The sequence below is a fragment of the Pteropus vampyrus genome, unplaced genomic scaffold (genome assembly GCF_000151845.1).
Source record: "Pteropus vampyrus isolate Shadow unplaced genomic scaffold, Pvam_2.0 Scaffold509, whole genome shotgun sequence".
Taxonomy (NCBI): Eukaryota; Metazoa; Chordata; class Mammalia; order Chiroptera; family Pteropodidae; genus Pteropus; species Pteropus vampyrus.
In genome coordinates, this window is record NW_011889290.1 from 2054458 (window position 1) to 2077316 (window position 22859).

The 22859-nt window shown below is 36.5% G+C and overlaps 1 protein-coding gene across 7 annotated transcripts in view; it reads right to left on the minus strand.

The window, feature by feature from the left end:
- The window catches only part of GMDS (GDP-mannose 4,6-dehydratase), a 602961-nt gene that overhangs the window by 461937 nt on the left and 118165 nt on the right, over positions 1-22859 (minus strand). For all 7 annotated transcript variants that reach the window (XM_011383245.2, XM_011383244.2, XM_023524913.1 and 4 more), the window contains exon 2: positions 3075-3119. In XM_011383245.2, the coding sequence (XP_011381547.1) occupies positions 3075-3119 (45 nt within the window). The remainder of the gene's footprint in view (positions 1-3074; positions 3120-22859) is intronic.

Below are 22859 nucleotides of genomic sequence, written 5' to 3' on the forward strand. Positions count from 1 at the left end.
TATCCAAAACTGCTGATGTTGACCCTGTCAATTCAGGTATGGACAGGTATGTCCCCCTCTTATCCTATTGCATGTAATTTACTAATCCTATTATTTTGCTCATGGTCTTGAGCAACCAGAGACAGCTAGCTGATAATTCTGGAAATTTTCCAATGCAGCCTCTTAGGAAAATCACTTTCACATTTACTTTGACTGAAGCACAAAAAGATAAAGCCTGCGCCACAATGAGATTCCTCTTCAGGGTTTATCCTCCAATTATACTAATCTCTTAAAACTGAACACATCAACCTATTAAAATTGAGTATAGCATGAATAAATACCCTTTTACTCCCTCTGTTCCTACAAAATTCACATTTCTCCTGTGCTGTGAGGAGGAATCATTTCTGGTTAGGCTTTGTAGCTCTGTACCTTCCATCTCTATTGTCTATAGTGTTTGTTTCTATCAATTTATGGAGCTCACTCCTAACCCTCTCTTCTCTTGCCAATCATTGTTTCAGTGATTCATTCCTCCCATTAACTATGACTTGCCAAGTGGGACTTCTATTGTCTGTCTTTATCAGAATCAAATCTGCTCTTAAAATTTCAAATGCCAATATTTGTGGATCACCTGGGAGTCCTAGGTTTTTATTGCATTAATTTCTAAGTCTTGCATCCATTTAGGAATATTACTAAATTAGTTCCTTAATGAGACACATAAGTGGAGCTTTGCATCTCTGTGCATGTCTTCTTCTCAGTCTTTCCCAATAACATTAAGAGCACCATCCTGATGACTGAGAATGTTTACCATCTATCATATCCTGACTAATCCCAGACCCTATTACTCGTCCACCACATTATCACAGAGACCACCGCATCTCACACTGCCACTCCCTTTTTCTCTGGACTAGCTACAGACACTACTTGTACCCGCCACCCTCAAGTCTCAGTCCCCCATGTCCACCTTGGAAGTAGAACTCAGCATCCATGCAATTCAAGCATTCTTTCTGATATATTATCTCTCTCTTCCAAAACTGCAATGATTACGATGGAATTCAGGACATACTACTCCAGATATGGCACCTGGCATATTGAATATTTTAAGCTGAAGAAGTTTGAGAAAATGGCAGAAGCGGGAAGGGCACTGCGACCTTCCCCCTGCCCTTCTCCCCAGAGGCAGTCAAAAACCCCGCTGCGAAAGGTACCCTTCCTATACTCAGAAGAAAGGACCCTCTTTATCTATGAAAACAACGGGATACCAAAAAGAATTCTAACAAACAGACCTTGCTAAATTTCCTCCCTGCTTACTACACTTACCTCACACTCCTCCACCTATCATATTTCTCCATGACTGTGCACTCTCCACCAAACCTAACATAAAAATATTTAGGTTTAACTGTTTCTTCGGATCTTCGTTTCCTCATGAAGGCTCCCTATCATGTAAAACTTATATTAAGTAAATTTACATGCTTTTCAGTTTAATTTTCAGACCCAGCCAGGGACCCTAAGAGGGTTGAGGAAAATTTTTTGCCCTCTACATTAAACAGACAGATTTATAGAGAAACTTCCGCTATTTTCTCAAAGTTTTTCAGCTTAAAATATCCAATATGCCAAAGTGCCATATTTCAGAGTAGCGCATCCTGAACCCCATCAAACTTCTCTTGGTTTACTGAATACACAGTCAAACCACAACTCCTCTCTAGCCACCAAAGACCTCTTGGCCCTCTTACCAAGTCCCAACATTGAAAACAAAGTAATTATGTCTCTCTGCCAAACCTTTCCTTTTAGATTTATTACATTATGTTAATAGAGCCTGAATAAAAATCAGTCTGCACCCAAAACCAACTCTTCTGCACTATATATAATCCACCCTAAAATTCGTTACTCTGTAGAATATGTATTTATCAATTATTATAGGAATCTATGTATACGAACATATGTGTATGTATAATACAGTCAAAATTCATTGTCTTATTTTAATTTCATTACATGAGCTAGAACTAGCTATTAGATAAGGGTACGGAAAGTGATAAACATATCTGGTATTACTTCTTAAAGACAAGGCTCTCAGAAAAGATTATGAGTTACAATAAGGAAAATAGTTTCCTTTTCTTCAAATCCTGTTGGTGTTTAGATGCCAAATCCCTTGCTGTTTACCCATTTGTTCCCAGTGCACATTTTTTAAACAATGCTCTTCCAATTGGGATAAACGGAGAAGCCAAAATTATTAACATAAACACTCCCAAATCAGACTGGAGCATACGGGTCACTGTACAGGTTTTGTTCTCTGTACATCATGAATTTATACAGATATATATATATATATATCTCTATATCTGTATCTATATATACATATATATATAGATATCTGTATCTATCTATATATATACATATATATATAGATAGATACAGATATAGAGATATATATAGATAGATAGATATAGATATAGATATATATCGATTTATATATATATGAAAACAGTTCTTTAAAAAGGTAAGATGTACACAGTAAGCCATATCAAATTTAATATAATACCCTTGTTCCTTTTAATGAAAGCAGAAAATTGTTGAAGGAAAAGAAGAAAAAGAATACAATAATGGCAATGATGACAGCAGCAAACCCAGAAGTTTCAGCTTCCATAAAATATATGGCTGCCGATTAGAAAGCAAAATCTATAAGTGTAAATTTCTCATTCAAGTTTGCCAAAGATCAACTTAGTTTTTATTGCTCCATGCTGTTTCTGAATTAAGTGACTTCACTGTGAGTGAAACTTTATTATTAACAAATTACATCATAAATTAACCCTAATAATGTTAAGCTTTTAGCTTACATAGCTTGCTGTTTTATCTGAGAATGTGGGAAGCGTGCAAAGCAGTTAAACACTAAGGAACGGGGGAAGCCATAAGTGCTCACCAGCAGATAAATAGTACAATGAGCTGGCATGGTGACAAGCCAAGAGGAACATTCTTCCCCTGATTTTGATTTGTTATCAGAGTTTCAGTGGAAAACACACACAAGAGGACGGCAGCAGAGGAAGCAGGAGGCCACTGTGTCTAAGTGATTCCACCAGCCTGTGCTTGCTCATTGAGTCACTCACCTCATAGCCTTTCTCTAGCAGGAACTCAGCCAAGTACGAACCATCCTGGGAAGAAAAGAAAATTTGACAAATATCAGACTCATCGTGGCTAACCAAGTCAGCCAAGACTAAGAGTTTTGAGAAAAGCATTTAAGAGACCATATGACCTTAAATTAAGGATCGTGGCAAACAAACCTTGAGCGCCTCAGAAGCACAGTAAAGTGTTACCATAGTCATACCCACAGAGAAAGAAACTGAAATACAGAAAGTTAATATGGGACAACAGGGAAAACATGACACTTCAGAATCAGATGGATTTAGGTTTAGGTTTTGCCACTTACTAGCTGTGTAAAATATGCAAAATACGGGAGGCAAAGCAGAAGGCCTTGGTACTGTAGGAAGATAAAACAAAAATCTGACATTCTGGGGGACTGTAAAAAAAGAATCACTGGGGAAGGGATGAAATGGTAGCTATGGAGACTTCGGGAAAGGGCAAGGCCAGTGTGAGCAGGAGGCAGAAAATACCAGAGTGCTGACATTACTGAAAAAAAAAAAAACCCACCAAGGTAGAGAGGAAGAAGGTGAATGCCTTTGCAGGGAGCCCTTCTAGGCACTGGTGGGAGTTTGCTTCTAACCAAAGATTATGGAAAGTCACTAAAGAAAGGGTTTCAAGACAAGAGTCAGGGTGGAGGGGGTGGTGGTCATGATCAGATTTATATTATTATCACTGAATATGCGTGTGTACATGTACATGAACTTTAAATAAAAGGAGGGTGTTTATCTTTTATAAAATAATAAGTACTTAATTTGCATGTCTCTTAAATCATGCAGTTAGTTAATCTCTACATTAAGATGAAGCTGTCTAACTAAGCAGAGGTTTTTCAACTGGATTTTAATAATTCTTTAAAAATTTGCTGAGTAATGGGGGGTCCATTTAAACTGAAATATTTCACGTGCCACTTTTAGGGAAAGTAAGGGAGTCACCTAATTCAACTATTAAAAGGACAAAAGGTGAGAAATCATCATTCTAGAGGTACTATAAGAAGTCACCAGCTTTGCTCAGAAAATGAATTGTGTAAACATTTTGCAAGTAATCCTATAACTGCTCTTCTGCTTTTAGTCTAGGTAGGTCCCCTCCATCTCATCAGACTTCATTTTGTGTACTCCACAGTAGTTGGGAATATTTAGGTTTTCATTAGTTTCTTCCATTTAAAAAAGCTTAAAATATCCCTTTCAGCTTCGAAAGTTCCTACCAGATATATGAGGGGAAAAAAATCAAGAAACCATTAGTATTATCATTACTTGACTTAAGGCAGAAATTGGAGACACCTATGGGTCCTGAAAGTGACAGGACTGCCAAGAGAATATTTACTGCAGTAATGCAGAAGGCATGCATAAACTCAGGCAGGATGATAAGGCAAGGTATACAAAGGACATATTTTGTGGTTCGTAAAAAACCTCCAGAAGATTTTCTTCTAACTTTTTGACATAAATATTCTGGTTTATAGACTCATGTGGAGAAGAGAAAAGGTTTGGCATATTTCTTTTCCTTTCAATCTTATGATACACACAATTGCATAATATTTATATACCTAATATGCAAACTAAGTCAGATAAGAAGGCTAAATAATTCAGACCAGGACAAGCCAGGTTGCTCTACATGACCATTGGAAATGTGAAAACAGTCACTAGTCTTATAAATCAATCACTGAGAAAACAGCTTAATAGAAAAAGAATTTACAATAAGAATAATAATTTTACAATAGGTTGGAAAGCCCTAGAAAATATGTTTTGTTTAGTTTTTTTCTTGGTGTCATTTTGAAGCAGGCAATACCTATACTTTCCATGTTTTATAATTTCTCTTGGAATAAAAAGTTAAAATGCTTTATGTTCTTCTTTGGTTGCACAAAATGTTTTTCTTTTGTTTGTTTTTTTGTTTCTTCATTTTTTAAAGGCAGAGGTGAACGTGCTGGAAATCCATGGAGACAGAGAGAGCTGTGATTATTTAGAAAGCTGATGTGAAACAGACCTGACCAGGACCAAATCCTGTCAGTAAGGTCTTGTTCTCCTTACCCAGGCTACTTCTCAAACTTTCCAACAACACTGGAACATTCTGAACCAGCAGTGGCATTCACTTCCTCCTCATTTCCTTGCCAGGTCTCTCAAGTGATAGGGCCAGGGCTACACAATGAGTGGGAAATGGAGCAGAGCGAAGTCTCCTGGTCTTTGGCCCAGGGAACCCAGCTGGCCTCCCTTCGTCCTCTCCCCAGGTCCCTGAGGGGACTCCATGGGGAGACACAGTATCTAAGCAGGCAGGCATGCACCGAGCCAGTGGGGATTATTATTTCTGCCTCCTCTAGAAGAAAAGGGCTGTTAGAGAATGCCTCAATCAGACTGACAACTGAAACGTCATGGCACCTGAGAATGTGCAACCAACATTAAATCCTGACACTTAACTCCTCAGAAATCAAGGAGCTAATGAACTAAATTTCCAACTCATTTGCTATGAACACAATTAAACTGATACAAATTCCACCCTGGGTTCAATTCTTGTTACAGAAAACTTTTTAATTGGAGAAATAATGTCCCAATTGTGACTCTTAAATTTATTTTTACACATGGTTATTCAGAGTACTCATTTCATACTAAATGCTATGTAGTTTTAAGTAATTGTCATGGCTTTAATATTTTCAAGAAAGAAATATTTCTTATTCTTATAAGAACTAGGCCTAGAAGGCAAGTAGTCATTTGGCATCTGAGGTAACCAAGGCACATGGAGGTTAGCTAACCTGCCTAATATCATACTACTAGTGATGAAGCCAGGACTAGAATCCAGGTCTCCCATTATTTTGACTTAGGAAACAACCTCCTTTCTCATCGTCCTTTACCTGGGACCTACTAAAGCATGTCAAAATCTAACAAAATAATAAAGGACCATAAGCGGATTAATTTTTAAAACAAATTCTTTTAGTCATTTTCCATTACAGAGTGATTAAATAGTACTTCTAGTTTTAATCAGGTGACTCAAACTCAGAGATATCACATAATTTTAGAACACTCCAGAGTTCAGAGGAGACAAACAGGACACAGTATCTAAGATTTCTCAGGTCTCGTTTGGGCACGTGCACTACTTGGGAAGCAGTATAGTGTTGTTTGGAGGTGGACTTGGATTTGTGGTAGATGTATGTTTTGGACTCTAGGGCCAAGGAGGCAGGGCGATTGCCCAGGGTCCAACAGGGCCAGATTTAGGTGTGCCTGGTGCCTACTGTCCCTATATTTGGGTATCTCTTCTATACCTTTCACGGAGTACTCAGAAATATTTCAATTAAACAGCTATAAAAATTAAGAGCAATTCCAGAAATTAATTGAATTATATCTTGGTTGTAGTATGAAAACTACCTAAAATTTCACATCTATAAAAAACTAAAGGAGACACAGAAAGTTTCCTCCATCTCCCAATGGCCATAGAAGGCTGAAATAAGCACTGACTGACACTCGTTTCCACTCCAGGTCCAAACACATGTGCATGCCAAGCAGCTTACCCTCCCACAGAGAAGAGAGACTAACATTTCTCTTCTCTGTTCAAACAGGATTCACTTATAGCCCAGAAGGACAAAATGAACAGGATACTTTCTCATATACGATTTGAGAACAGGGTCCCTCTGAACTACATGCTAAATCATACTGTATGTTTCTGTCTAAGCACCTTTTGGCAGCTTCTTTGAACGGAATAAGATAAGTAGTATTGGGCAAAAGAAATCATGCCACTAATAAAATGAATTTCTTTGTTTAGACCATCTCAAGCATCAGGAAATAGAATATTCCTGTAAGAAGAGAAAGCACTAATTTATACCGCCTTTCAAGCTCTTTAACTCTATGTATTCTAATTATTCTAAAAAAAAAGCATCTTTCAGGCTAATCACAATTACAGTTATGAAAGTAATCTATATCTCCAATAACAGAATACAAACACCTCAATAATTAACAGAGAATGCTATTTTGAATTAGAATGAAAACTTCCAATGGGAAGATTAACCACTGTAGTGTGAAGAACCCAGAGGCAGAATATATTTGAAAAGGATTTTAACCTGGCTCATGTTTGTAACACAAATCACCAGATAAAATTTGTCAGACTCACAGAATTCAAAAGACCATAGAGATTAATTAATCCAACTCTCTCATTTTACATATCAGGTAACTGAGATTCAAAACAGTTAAACGTTTAGTGTACAGTCACAGTCAGAAAGTAGCACAAACCTGCATGCAGGAAAAAACAAACAAACAAACAAACAAACAAAAAACACAGATCTCCGGACTCCCAGACCTCAGAATTTTTCACTAAAAAATAAAGAGACTGGATTAATGTCTACAGTTGAAAACCAAGTAAAACACACTGATGCATTACTAGAGTAAAAAACAAGAATATAACCAACAATTACCAGTAGAGAGATAATTAACTGATTGACTGGTAGACAATAAACAAGAACACCATCAATATTCAAAACTCACATCTCCTGTAGTCTTTAAATGTTGAAAATTATTTCCCCATAAGAGCTGCAGTTGCCAAAGAACTGACTTTCACATCCTTTGATCCTGGCAGAGAGGAACACAGGAATCCAGAAATGTGATCAACAAACTCTAAATAATAAAGAATTGATTGTGCCCAGCAGCTAAGATACTCTTTCTATAACTACTCCTCCCCTCTAACTGTCTGCTAGGCCAAGAGCCTGTAAGCAGGTGCTTATTAGTTCTTTACACACATCAAGAAGTGACAATGGCTCTGCTGCCAAACACAAGACCTTCCAGTAAATCGTGATGAGCTGAAAAGTTAAAAGCAATATTTTAGAAAGAGGCCAGATACCTCCAGTCATCCTACATATTGGTCTAACAGCACCTTGAATTCTTTCCCACAAAACACGCTCAATTTCAAAAGATTGTAATGTTAAGTTTTATGTCCATGGTAAATGTTTCAAAAAGATTTACATGTGAAAAAAAATCATAGAGGAAAGAAGTGACCTACAAGGTTAATTTTTAGAAAACATTTTTTTCCCAGTTTGATAGGTTAAAAAGTGACCTGTTTTTCTTTTCATTTTTGGATTAGTATTAAGACCGACGAGTTTTCTATTTGTTTGTAACCACATAGTCTGTTTCTTCTGGGAATTATTTATTCTTATCTCATGTTTTTAATATATTTTAATGTATTTTGCCAATTGATTTGCTCTTATGTGCATATAGAACATATATAAAATTGACTAATTTTTATCTCCAATAAAAGCCATTCAAAAACTATTTGAGACAGGTTAGCAGATTTTCAGTGGTAGAATTCCCACAACGACCTGGCTTAAAATGCACATTCCCATCAAATTGCAAATAATTATTGTAAACTCTTAGTTTAATGAGCAAGGAAAAATGCAAACACCAAAATCTGACTCCAGGCATATTTGCACAACCCAGCATTTGTAATATCATTAATTTCCACAAAAATAAATTTCTGTAGCTTAGGCAAATGTTATAAGGAAAATGAGATTAAAAGATAAAATAAGGGGAAGGAAAGGAAACAGTTATTAATAAAGTATAGAAAGGTAATTCTAATTACATGATCAGAAGGAAGCCAACACACAGGAGATATTCCAAACATAGTTCCAAAAAATGTTTTTAAAAGTCTCAAAGCAAATCCAAAGGCATTTATTAACAGCCTACATGTGTGCTAGGTATACATAATATAAAACTACGACTCCACATGAATAAAAGTATGCCCAAAGAATACTGTATCCCACTGATTATCTTTCCTTTTTTAAATGTAAGCTCCTTTAGTTTGACCCTCTTGTGCTTTTCTCTCTCATACTCTCCCATTCTTGGCATGCTGAAGTTTTTATCCTTTAGAAGAAACTACTATTACTACAAATGATGGTAATAATAGTAATAATAATAGTAAGCTCCTACATAGCATTAAGTATATAACAGGCATGCTCTAAATGCTTTACACTAACTTTTAAGTCTTCACTCTACATAGTTGGCACTATTAGTATTTCCATTTTACAAATGAGCAAAGTGAGGTAAATTGAGACTAAGTAACTACCCAAGATCTCAGTAGCCAGAGCAAAGATTGGAACTGTGTATATTTGTAATGAATTATTTATATGGCAATTTGCTTCACTAATGAGATCAATCACTCTATAATGATAGGCCTACAGTAATTTAACATAAATTTTGGTCTTTATAGAATTTATTAACAATGCAAAGTATCCCAGATTAATGAACATGAAACAGTCACTTGGGATATAGGTCTTATAGAATAGAGGACAGGAAGGAAGAGATTTAGTCCCTGCCCTATCCCTCTGAGAAGTATCTGGGAACCTAGGCATTTGCTGGCCTAGATAGGATTATACTTCAGCACAGGATGGAGCCCCCACATTTCACGTGCATCAGCCAACCCACAGGGGGACAGGATGAGAATATTAACCAGGTAACCTGTACAGATAACCTGTAATCCAAACATTCTGCTATGAGAGAAAACCAACTGATACACAAGTCATGGAGAGAGGGTAGCAAGGCTGTATGCATAAAAGAAAAGTTATAAAATACTACCATACAGATCCTTTTTATACTGGATGGCACGGTGACTTGGATACATAAATCACCACACTTGAGCATGAAATCAAGGTGGGGAAAAAAAACAGGGGAAATACAAAATGAATATTTCTTTCAAAAACCTTTAAAAGACTTGCCTAACTGGCCAGTTCAGTACTAGTGTGAATAACTCCGTTCAAGTTTAGAACAATATTCTAACTGAAAGTTTTTAAACTCAGGGCTACAAATACACTGACAAAGATATGTAAAGATCAATAGGGAAGTTAATAATAAATTACTGGTAAACTTCATGCTTAAAAATAATTTCTTGGCTCCACCAAAAATTTATTAGAATTGAAAAATGAATTCAGTAAAGTAGCAGGACACAAAATTAATATTAAGAAATTGGCTACATTTGTATAGACCAGTAACAAACAATGAGAAAAGGAAATTAAGAAAACAATCCCATCTATAATTGTATCAAAAAAATACATAAAATACCTAAGAATAAATTTAACCAAGAAGATAAAGACCTGTACTTGGAAAACTATAAGACACTGAAGAAAGAAACTGAAGAAAATACAAATAGATGGAAGCGTATACCATGCTCATGCATAGGAAGAATTAACATCGTTAAAAGGTTCATGTTACCTAAAGCAATATGCAATTCCTATCAAAAGTCAATGCAATTCCTATCAAAATATCAATGGCATTTTTCATAGAACTAGAACAAATAATCCTAAAATGTATATGGAACCACAAAGCCCCCAAATAACCAAAGTAATCTTGAAAAAGCAGAACGAAGCTGGAGTTATCATGCTACCTGATATCAAACTATACTACAAGTATATAGTAATCAAAACAGCATGGTGTTGGCATAAAAACAGACATGTACATCAATGGAACAGAATAGGGAAACCAGAAATAAACCCACATCTATATGATCAATGAATCTATGAAAAATGAGGCAAAATATACAATGGGATAAAGACAGTCCATTCAATAAATGGTGTTGGGAAAACTAGACAGACACATACAAAAGACTGAAATTGGATCACTTTCTTATATCAAATACAAAAATAAATTCAAAATGGATTAAAGACTTAAATGTAAGACCCAAAACAATTAAAGAAAACATAGTTTTATTCTTCTAGAAGAAAACATAGGGAGGTACTTCTTTGACATTGCTTTTAGTAATATTTTTTTGGATATGTCTACTAGGGCAAGGGAGAAAAAAGAAACAAATAGGATATGAAACTAAAGAATTTTTGCGCAACAATGGAAAAGATAACCTACTGAGTGGGAGAAGATATTTGCCAATGACACATCTGATGAGGTGTTAACATCCAAAATATACAAGGAACTCATATAACTTAAAGTCAAAAAAACAAACAATCCAATTTAAAAAATAAGCAAAGTGAATAGACATTTCTCCAAATAAGACATACAGATGACTAACAGAAATATGAAAAGATGCTCAGCATCACTAATCATCACGGAGATGCAAATTAAAATCACACCTGTCAGAAATTGGAATATCAATAAAACAACAAAAAATAAGTGTTGGCAAGGATGTGGAGAAAAGGAACCCTCATGCACTGTTGGCAGAATTGCAAATTGGTGCAGCTGCTATGGAAAATTATATGGAGGTTCTCAAAGAATTAAAAATAGAACCACCACATGACTAAGCAATCCCACTTCTGCGTATTTAACCAAAGAAATACAAAACACTAATTCAAAAAGACATATGCACCCCTATGTTCACTGCAGCATTATTTACAATAGCCAAGGTGTGGAAGCAACCAAAGTATACATCAATAGACAAATGGATAAAGACATGGTAGCACATGTATACAATGGAATATTACTCAGGCATAAAAGAGAATGAAATCTTGCCATTTGCGACTATATAAATGGACCTAAAGGGTATTATGTTAAGTGAAATAAGTCAGAGAGGACAAATGCCATATGATTTCATTTACATGTGGATCTAAAAAACAAACGAACAAACAAACTCATAGATACAGAGCACATTTTGATGGTTGCCAGAGGGGAGGGGAGTTGGAAAGGGATTAAGACATACAAATTGCCAGTTATAAAAACAGTCAAAGAGCTGTAAAGTACAACAAAGGGAATATAGCCAATAATACTGTAATAACTATATATGGTGTCAGATGGGTACTAGACTTATCTGGATGATCACTTAGTAAGTTACATAAATGTCTAATCATTCTGCTGTACACCTGAAACTAATACAATATTGTATGTAAACTGTAATTGATTTTTTTTTAAATTTTAAATAATTTCTTTGTAGTAAATATATGTGTGCATATATATATGCACATATAAATTAAAATTGTACAAATTTTAAAGAGTTCCTCTCCCTTTCCTTTTCCCTTTCTCATTATCTCTCAAAGTGAAAGGCCATACAATTAAAGGCTGTTTCTTTGCAAAGTACATGCTTATGTAGTTCTAATCATCCAAGTGATTTATAGAGGAAATGATTTTTTGCAGGTACTCAAACTAAAACAGAACTGCATTTTGTCCGGTGTTCAAGGCCAAGATTAATTTAAAAAAAAAAAAAAAAACCTTCAATTTGGAAGAAAAAAACAGTACTGAAGAGAATTATGAAATTTTACTATTTATCTGATTTATTAACATTTCCTTGTACATTTCTTTTTATAATTTGTGTCCTGATTCAGGAAGACAAAAACAAACATCTTTTTGTTTTTAAAAGGCCATAAAAATAAAAAAAATTGATGACTATATCTTTCACCATTTTATTGTACATTCATTTAATAGGTTGCTTCTAAAATGTCACTCTTGGTGATATATAGAGTTTAACTATTTATAAATATTCTTGCTCTTTTTACGCCAATTTCTTTCAGGGACATAATTAATTAGCACAATTCAGTTAAGAATGTTCTAAAAATAAGTGAATGCTATGACAGAAATGTCATCTACCAGCTCCCTGTAAATCACTGAAGATTCAAAATAAGAACTGTGATTTGCATAACTTACAATCATTGAAAGATAGATGAAGCATATGTACATGAATGTAAATGAAGAAATGTGTAAGCATCCACCCAGAAAGTTGCATACCATAAAACTAATAAAACTAACTAACATTCAGAGCCCAAGGACAGATAAAGAATGAAATGTTGCAGGAATGATTATAGAGTTCCTAACAGGTATAAACAACGTAGATTTCACTGAGGTGTGGAGTCTGGGAGTAGGTTCAGCTGGTAAAACTCAATTTTGTGGACTAGGAAATCTCTGTATTTGTTAGGTTGTTCTATATATTGTCTGTTAGGGTTCTGCCACTAAGAGAAGGTTTCAAAAACCATTTTAGGGGGGGAAAATCACATATTTAAAAATATATGCCTCCATCATACTTGCAGCTCTCTTCAGTGCCACTGCCTTCTAGGACTTAAAATCCAGGCTCATTTCTAGATAGCTCAGTCCTAACACAGAAACAGAGATGGTGAAAGGAATTGTTTGTGAGATACTCAAATGACAGTTCGAACTTCTATAGGGCTTGTGGTTTAAGTTGTTTTTATTTTGTCATTTTTCTTTCTTTCACAAATAGCAATGGGGCTTAGCTGTTATTCAACTGTATACTTTTTAAAATCTTCACTTAAAAGGACTGATAGAAAACACTGTCAAAATTACACTCCATTGAAGACTAGAGTTTGGGCAGACAGAGGTGGGGAGTGTGTATGCAGTGGTGGTGGGCGGGGGGTGATTAGGGGACCTGGGGGTGAGGAGATGGATATTCTCTGGTGAAAAACAATGCCTATTCTAACAGGAATTGTACACAACTTCCCATCTTGGTCACAGTAGCACCAAGCTCCAAACTTCCAGCCTTGCCAGGGTCTTGGAGTGATAATCAAGTGTCTCTAATTCAATCTAACCTGATCACATCCACCTTTGATCTAATGTTATAATATTTAAATTTCTAACTACTGCTTTGTTTCCCAGCTATTCTCTCCTAATATTTATGACTTATTTGAGATGTTCGGCTACACTTTTTCAGATTTAGATAACAGAATTAGAAAAATTAAACTATTTTTTTCTATCAAAACACTAGGCTTAAAATTCAGATAGGGTATTACCTTTCAATAGACATAACCTTACATTATAGCACATATGTTCTTCAAAGTATATACTATTATTTCTACCAAAATAATAATATCTTACATTTCTATAATTCCTTATGCCTGCTAAGTACTCTAAAATATTTTTCCCATTTCTATCTCACAACATCCTGGTGAAGTAGCTGATATTATCCCTATTCTTCCAGATTAGAAAATTGAAGTTGAAAAAGCTAAATCCTCTGTTCAAGGTCATAGAGGTAGTTAGATAACTTGGCTGAATATGAAACCAATTTGTCTAATCTTAACTACAGTATTATTTCCACAATACTTCTCCTTGTCACAATAAAAATGTTTCTATCAAAACAAGATGCCAGAGTTTTTAAAGCTTTACAATTAACTAATAAGTGTATGTAAAAACATACAGTTTAGTGCAAAATAGCTTTTTAAATCAGTATTAATTACTTTTGCAATAATCCACTATTAAGAATAACTGCTTAAAATAACTCAAGTATACTAAAAAAATGATCTTTTGTGTGCATGTACAGTAGTCCCCCCTTATATGCAGTTTCATAAGCATTTTGTTTCAAAGTAGAAAATCTTATATTGGAGGAAATATTACAGAAAATTTTCTAAGACTCATCCATGACTCTATCAATGAGTGCTGGCTAACAGCATAAGATCACTGCCTTCATTGTCTTCTATTTCCTTTAACAGGTATGTAAACTGGCAATGATTCATAGATTTTCATGTGTACATTGAACAATTTTAACTAAGGTCTATGATGCTTTTCACAGTTTGTGTCAGAATATAATAGAATAAAGCAATAAGAGAAATCTACTCTCATTTTCAAATTCTAATAAATGTGGATATTTGACCTAACATAGCTGGTACTATTTGTTGTGATAGAAATTAATTTTTTCATATCCATCATATGTAAGACATCCAAAAATATCTATGCTAAAAATTTGGTATTTTGGGCCAGAAATTTAAAACCTTTTTACTACAGGCAAATTTACTATAGGCAATTATGAGTCTGAGTTTTTGTAAAATATATTTTTGTGTTTTCTCATAATTTTCTAATAAAACTTTGGCAACTAAAATGATTTATTTTACCATCTCCACATATAAAAATGGTTTCCTCTTTTGTGTATTAATCCAAGCCATTTTAAGGGTGGCCAAAGTTACAAGTTCACATCCTGTTAAAAATTTTAAATTTGTTGGATATTTAATTCAGATTTTGGGCAACCAAATGGGTTAATTTCTTTTTGACCTTAGAAAGAAAATTCCTTATCAAATCCACTATGGATTTGTTTGAAAATAACTTTTAATATTACACACTTTATTTTCTTTAATTTTTGCTCGACAAACAGCTTTGCTTTTCTGTCTTGCTGTGGCATAGAAAATTACAAATGCCAGTAGTCATATTTCCCAGCTTCTTTTTTCATCTTCACTATTCTGATCATAGTAGTAGCTTCTGCATCTGAATTCAATTCTGCAGTAGTAAAGTGCCTTTGTTTTAATTTTTTTAAACTGGCCTGTATTTTTAACTAGAAAAAGAATTATATTTTAATTAAAATTATAAACATTTTGATTTAATACAATAAACATGTATCATTGTAAGTTATGCTCCCTGTGTAAAATATTCAAATAAACACACTATACTGTTAGAACAAAGAAAAAACATTCAAAGTGAATAAATTAGTTGACACCAACAAGAACTGTGTGAAATACATCAGTTAAAGTGAAATGTAGTTCTATCAAAAGAATATTATGCTTGACAGAAATATATTTTATATGGCTTGTTTTTTTGTTGTTAAATTTATTGGGATGACATTGGTTAACAAAATTATATGCTTCAAGTGTACAATCCAATAATATGTCATATGTATATTGCATTGTGTGTTCACCACCCAAAGTTAAATTTCTTTCCGTCACCATATATTTAACCCCTTTTATCCTAATCTACTTTCCCTTCTTCCCCCTCCCAAAAATTCCATTCCTCAGTTGTGACAGCCACATCTTAATTGTTCAATAGCTACATATAGCTTATGGCTACAGTTTTGGACAGTACAGTCACAGGCTGTGTTCTCAGCAGTTTACACTTATTAACTTATGTATTTTTCACAACAGTCCTTTAAAGTATTTAGTCGAATTATCCTCCTATCACAATGATTGACCCAAAGTCACAAAGCTATTAATCAGTCTTACTCCAGAGACTCTTGCCCACTATCTCAATGTCCAAAGATCAACAATCGCACAGAGTTTAATGAGAAATGACACAAGAGGTGCAAAGTGTGTTAAAAAATATAAACCAAACTACTTCCCAATTAAAAATATGGAGCCAAGACTGATAAGAAGTAATTGTGAAAGAAGAGAGACTTGAGCTTTAAGATAAGTGTTGTAGATCAGTGGCCCCCAGCCTTTTTGAGGTGGGGCTGAGGCGGTGACGGTGATGCTAGTGCTGGGGAGCAGCTGCAAATATAGATGAAGCTTCATTTGCTGGCACACTGCTCATCTCCTGCTGTGTGGACTGGCTCCTAACAGGCCACTGACCAGTCCACAGCCCGGGGGGTGGGCAACCCTGCAATGTAGGTGAAAAGGAAAAGCAATCTGGGGCGAGGAGGAATGTATGTGAGAGGTGTGAGCTAAGTGCTACTTGGTCATGAATGGACAAAAGATGATCAGCTGTTTAGTTACTGTGATAGGCTAAATAATGGTCCTCCAAGGTCATAGCCACATCCTAATCACTGGAATGGAAAATACACCTAGAAATATAGCAGGAATAGATGCCAAAAGAATGGATACATTTTGTGAAGACTTGTGTCTTTCTTTAATCCTCTTTATCTACCACAGTACCAGGAATGTAGCCAGAAAACATACAAATTTAATGAAGAGAGGGAGAGAGGTGGGGATTGATGATCAGTAGTGAAACAATGATGAGATGGACTACCAACTCTGGGATCTTATATCAAAATACAGTCTTTGCAGATGTGATTAAGATAAGCATCTTGAGATAGGGAGATTATTCTGCATTATCTGGATGGGCCCTTAATTTCGATCACAAGTGTCCTTTTAAGAGGGAAGCACAGAGAGATTTCACATAGATAGAAAACACACAGACTAGGATAAGACCATGTGACCAAAGAAACAGACTGTAGTGATACCGCCACAAGTCAAGGGATGCCAGCAGCCACCAGAAGCTGGAAGAGCAAAGAATGAATTCTCCCCTAGAGCCTCTAGAGAGAGTACCACCCCGAAAACACTTAGCCTTCAGAACTGGGGGAGAATAAATCTGTTGTTTAAGTCATTCAGTTTGTGACAAATTTGTTATAGCAGCCCGAGGAAACTAATACATATCTAAAGACCTCTCAAAAACATCAGCATACAAATATATCTTGTGAATCAGCATGAGGGGTATCTAGAAAGAAGTTTTCCCAATTTATTTAATGGCAGAATCCTCACTCCCTCTGAGGGGTAGGGCTAATGGTAAAACACTGTTAACAATGGCAGACCTAGTACTCCACTAACAAAGTCTGGGAAATCCCGACCTAAGACACATTATGGAAGGCATTTAATTCAGGCAAAAAGATATGAACTATATTCAACCAATACAGAATCATAGAGTTTTTTGAGAAGTGTTGCAAGAAGTTAACCATTTGGGGTGAGGTGACCTAAGGCACTATGAACCTGGATTCCAGCTGACTTCAAAGTGGCAGAACACACTGCTTTGGGAAATACAACATGTAACCAACTGAGCTAACCATCCCATTAACAATTAGTAGATTCTATTGCACTCTACCCTGATGAAACCACAACCTCTAGAAGGTGTTTCAAGTCTTCTGAGGGACACTGACAAGCTAAAGTGGCTTTGGAGGGTGACAAGAAGTGGCATAAAAGAATGAAAGAAGTGTTGTTCCCAGGGAACAATATTCAAAGGGGGGACAAAATAGCAGTACTTTCAAGTAACTGAAGGGCAAACAAACAAACAAAAAACAGAAAAAATTAACTACAAAGGAGTCAATAAAAAACAAAAAAATACTAAAAGGGGGTAGGGTTGGCCCAACATGAAGCCTTCCATGATCTTTTGCAGTAAGAAGTTTCTAGTCAATTTAGATACTCTTAGGGAGAGTGTAGAATCAGTTGTTATACTGCGGTAGGAGGAAAAAAATCCACACTGGGTAGGAAGTTAGTCCAGAAAACCAACAAGCTTCCTCCAACTCTAATTCCATGCTCCAAATGGGTCAGAGACCTGCTTATCACACCCACATACATATGGGTGAAATTCAAAATATTTAATAACGTGCAGCACAGACACTAACACACAAAAACAGTTGCCAGCTTATATGCCTACAGGTGGGAATCTACCAGATAAATTTCACCTTCATAAAATTAACAGTGACCTGTAGTTGAATAGAAACTCTGAGCAGGCAGGAATACAGAGAAAGGAGAGAAAAATTACCATCACCTAAAAACTGTTTGTTTGAACTGCCAATAGGTCCCTAGTCTTAGGAAACCACAGAATGGAAAGGAAGGATGACCAGGTGGCTGGAAGCCACCTTCCATACACAGGACATCTGACGATTACCTACCAACAGCTACAGTCGTGGCCCAGCAGCCACACACTATGGCACCACAGTCTTCAAGTGTCTATTTGGCGCATTGTGCAAACACTAATTCCATGCCAGGATGTCTGGGTTTAGTTTGGGTTACATTCTCTGCCTCTGCCTCTGTGTCCTTCTTCCTTTTCCTTCTCTCCCCCTACCCTCCTATAGCATAAATTTGGATCCCACTGGTTTCAGGCGAATAATATCCATTTGGCAGCAACTGTCTAATAGGTTAATGGCCAACAATGAGCACTTGTATTTTCTTATAAGGTGGAGGTAAATTGTGGCACTTGAACAAGGACCTTATTATCTAAATTTTACTGCACATTTACTACAAGCCCGTTTCAATTTTATGTTTCCATTTCTAGGCCTTAAGACAAAAAAGAGAGAAAATTCATGTTCATATTTGAAAGGGCTATTTTCTAAAAACATAATATCAGGCTAAAAATGTTATGGGTTGAATTGTGTCCCCCTGAAAATTTATATATTGAAGTCCTAACCCATATACCTCAAAATGTGACCTTATTTGGAAATAGGGTCATTGTAGATGAAATTAGTTAAGATGAGGGCATACTAGAGTAGAGTGGGCCCTAATCCTATGTGACTGGTGTCCTTATAAAAAAGAGGAAATTTGGACACACATAGGAAGAACATCATGTGAAGATGAATGCAGACATTGGAGTGATGCTTACTTACACCAGCCAAGGTTCACCAAATACTGCTCCTCTCCCCTCCTCAAAAATTTTTTTTTCACCAAAAGTAAGGTTAGAGGCCTGGAGCAGATTCTCCTCAAGGCCCCTAAAGAAACCAACCCTGCTGACACCCTGATCAAACTTCTAGCATCCAAAACTGCGAGAAAATTAATTTCTGTTTAATCTACCCAGTCTGTGGTACTCTGTTATGGCAGCACTAGCAAACTAATACAAGGCCCAAAAGAATGAGAGTGGCAAACCAAAGGTCAGACAGGGCAAGGGTGGTGGGAAGGGCGGAGTTCAGAGGAAAGAGTTTCCACTCCTTGCATTTATAGTTAGCTGTCAGGAACTACATGGTTCAAGGCTAACCCAGTCCTTCCTCCCAGTGCTCCGCCTGCAGGCCACACTGACCTTCTTTGGGCTCTATAATCTGTCCTTTCTTAGCTTCACACAGGCTGCTCCCTCTTCCTCAATTCTCCTGACGACTTTTGTCCTTCATATGTCCACTTAGTATTACTCCCTTAATTCTACATGTCAGTTTAACAATCATTTCTTCAGAAACTCCTTCCTGATTTGCTCCACCCTAAGTCAGATCCACAACCTCGCCAGAAACAAAACACAGTTCTCTCCTTCACAGCTATTGTCACGTGTCTCATTATGTGTCAGTGACAATGGATTATGTGCCTTCCCCACTGACTTTAGGATCCATGAAAACAGGACCACAACCACTTTGCTCATCATGATCCACACATTCATCATGCTCACATGACCAATCACATTGTCTGCTGGTAGTTAGCATGCAGCACATAATTGCTCAGTAAAATAAAATTCAATGTCCTTGGGTTTCTAATCTCACAAATACTAAACTCCAGGAGACATGTCAATGCCCTGTCTGCAACTTATATATCAAAAACCATCTCATCAATCAGTTTGGCCTCCTTATCTTGAAACATGAAGATACAAATGGGCTCTTCTCTGCCATATTGCCAACTGAAGAGCACCACAGACTCTATAGTACCTTGTGAGCTCCCCAGGGTGCTTCTCAGATTTGCAGCTGCCATCACCTTCTATCCACATCATTTGAGCACTGCTTTGGTCATCCTGCCTCTAGTATCTAAGCCATCATACACCCAGCACACCAGAGTAAATGGGCTGTGCTACTAATATAACTAAACTTCTTTTCCAGTGAAATATAAGCAATCATCTGACACATGAAAGGGATCACCACAGAACAGTCTGCCTCGAGGGCGGGGGTAGCTGTGGAAGGATTTGGGAGAAGTGAGAGTCCCTCCCATGCACTTGGCCTCTCACTCCCCTCTGTGTCATACCCCAACCCCCAACCCCTTAGCAAACCTTGATGCATCTCCACGACACTTGGGCCTCTTCAAAACACAGTTAGAAACCACTGGACCATCTGATTAAAACTAAACTTTCTAGTAAAGAACTCAAAACTCCCAATTAACTAACGCCTCCATTCCCAAAAGCCTAACCAAATAAATGTTTTTAATATGGGCATTTCATACGTTGGCTCCAATCTTCCCTGCCATATGTATTTTTTCATTCACCTATGTGTCAAATACTTATTGGTATTCTAGATAGAGGGTTACAGAGACAAGTTTTGCTCTTCAAGAAATGAAAATGTGGTAAATGAGAGAGTTGTATCAATCAATATATGTAATAATTACAGTAATAACAAAAATAACAGACAATATTTACCACAGGACAGAATTAGTAGAAGTATTCTATAAGCATGAGCCTTCTGAATAACCCTATCAACAAGGTCTGATTGTTATCCCAGTTTTAAGGATGAGGAAGCGAAATCTTGAGGAGCTGAGATCAGGTGACACAGCTAGAAAGAAGAACAGTGTACACCCAAAATCAGACATTTTGAGTATGTTGAAGGGATATCTGCACCCCGCTGTTCATAGCTGCGTTATTTACTATAGTCAAGACCTGAAAACAATCTAAGTGCCTACTGATGAATGCATAGATAAAGAAGGTATGATATGCACAGAGATACACACACACACTAGAATATTAATCGGCTATAAAAAAGAGGAAACTTTCCATATATAATATGGATGGCCCTTGAGGGCATCATGCTAAGTGAAATAAGTCAGATAAAAACAAATGCTTTAGAATTTCACTTATATGTGGGCTTTGAAAAAAAAAATACAGAAAAAGAGATTATACTTATGGTTACTAGAGGGAGGGGAATGGGGAGTGTGGTAGAGAACTGGATGAAAGTGGCAGAAAGATACAAATTTCCAGTTATAAAATAAAAAGAGGAATTAGGGCTGTAACGTGCAACATGATGACCATAGTTAACACTGCTATATGGTCTCTGTGAAAGTTGTTAAGAAAGTACATCCCAAGAGTTCTCATCACAAGGAAAAAAACATTCTTTTTTTGGTATCTATATGAGATGATGGATGTTAACTAAACTTATAATAGATAATAGTCATTTCACTATATATATAAGTCAAGTCATTATGCTATACATCTTAAATCTGTTCAGTGCTGTATGTCAATTATATTTCGATAAAACTGAGGTGGGGCGGAATCAGCTCTTTTGTAATCTTTTATGTAATGGTCAGTTCAGTGTGGCCACAGAAGCTCAGAAAAAAAATGTATTAATACTCTCGGGTCCTAGGAATAGGAAGCACAGCACACTGTGCAGAGCCATATGGGGAAGCCTCAGGGTGGTCAGGAGGCAAAAAGCAGGAGCAAGAGGAAAGCAAAGGCTAGAGCCTTTATTGAGGTACCCATAGAAACATAAGAAAGGGCAGAGCAGGTTAGGTTTGGCTAGTTTGAATAACTTCAGTAGGCTCTAAATTATAGAAGTGGTCTCCAGATGCCTGGTACCTGGCACAGGGATGATTAAGGCAAAGGCATATTGTCTTCTGGGTGTACAAGGCCATATAGAAGAGGTCTGGTTCTGGATCAGTTAGTTTTATATCAAAGATATGCTCCCAATTGGGCCCTTTACTATTTCTAAGAGTTGGTTGGCCGCGAGAAGGGGCAGTCTCTCTAAAACCAGAAAGATTCTTAAGATGTCGAAACATCCTAATATACAGAAAATTAAAAATATAAACAATATATCAAACTATGTGACTTCAAACCTTCCCATCTCTATGCCTGCTGCATCCTCAGTGTAGCAATGGTGCAACAGCAGAACCAGGGACAAAGTATAGCCCTAGCAGGGGACACAACAACACACCTAGAAATGTTAGGAAAAGCTCCACAGAAAAGGCAGCAACTTGAAGTGGGTAAGAAAAGAGAAGTAGAAACTTGCAAGAGGAGAAGAATGGAAGATGGACTGTTCAGTAAAAGGGACTGACTCATGAAAATGTCAGCTGGCCAATCCAGTCAGCTACAAGTGCCTAGATGTTGCTAGAGTGAGGGTCCTGGGAGAGCACAGCAGGGTAAGGGTAGAGATGAGGCCAAGCACAGAGTCTGAAAGGGCCACTAGGACCAAGGCAAGAATCCTCAATTTCCAATTAGGAGTATAATAACAGAAATATGAATAGATCTGCATTTTAGTTTAGTTTCTCAAGAGTTTACTAAGGATGCTTAAAATGTTTAAACCTCTGATACAGCAGACTCTACCAAGATTAGAAAACCAATCTCACACACACATGCCGAGAGTCCCTAATTTCAGTGGTACGTAACACTGATTGCTAGACCGGCAGAGATGCATGAGATTCTGAACCTAAATTTTCTAGTGACTTAGTCTAAAAGTATCATAAAAAATATATTTTTATAATATTCCAAAAGGAGGAGGAAAGACCTGGACATAAGATTGCTATAACTCTGAAACTCTAGAATTAATTCTCTAATCTG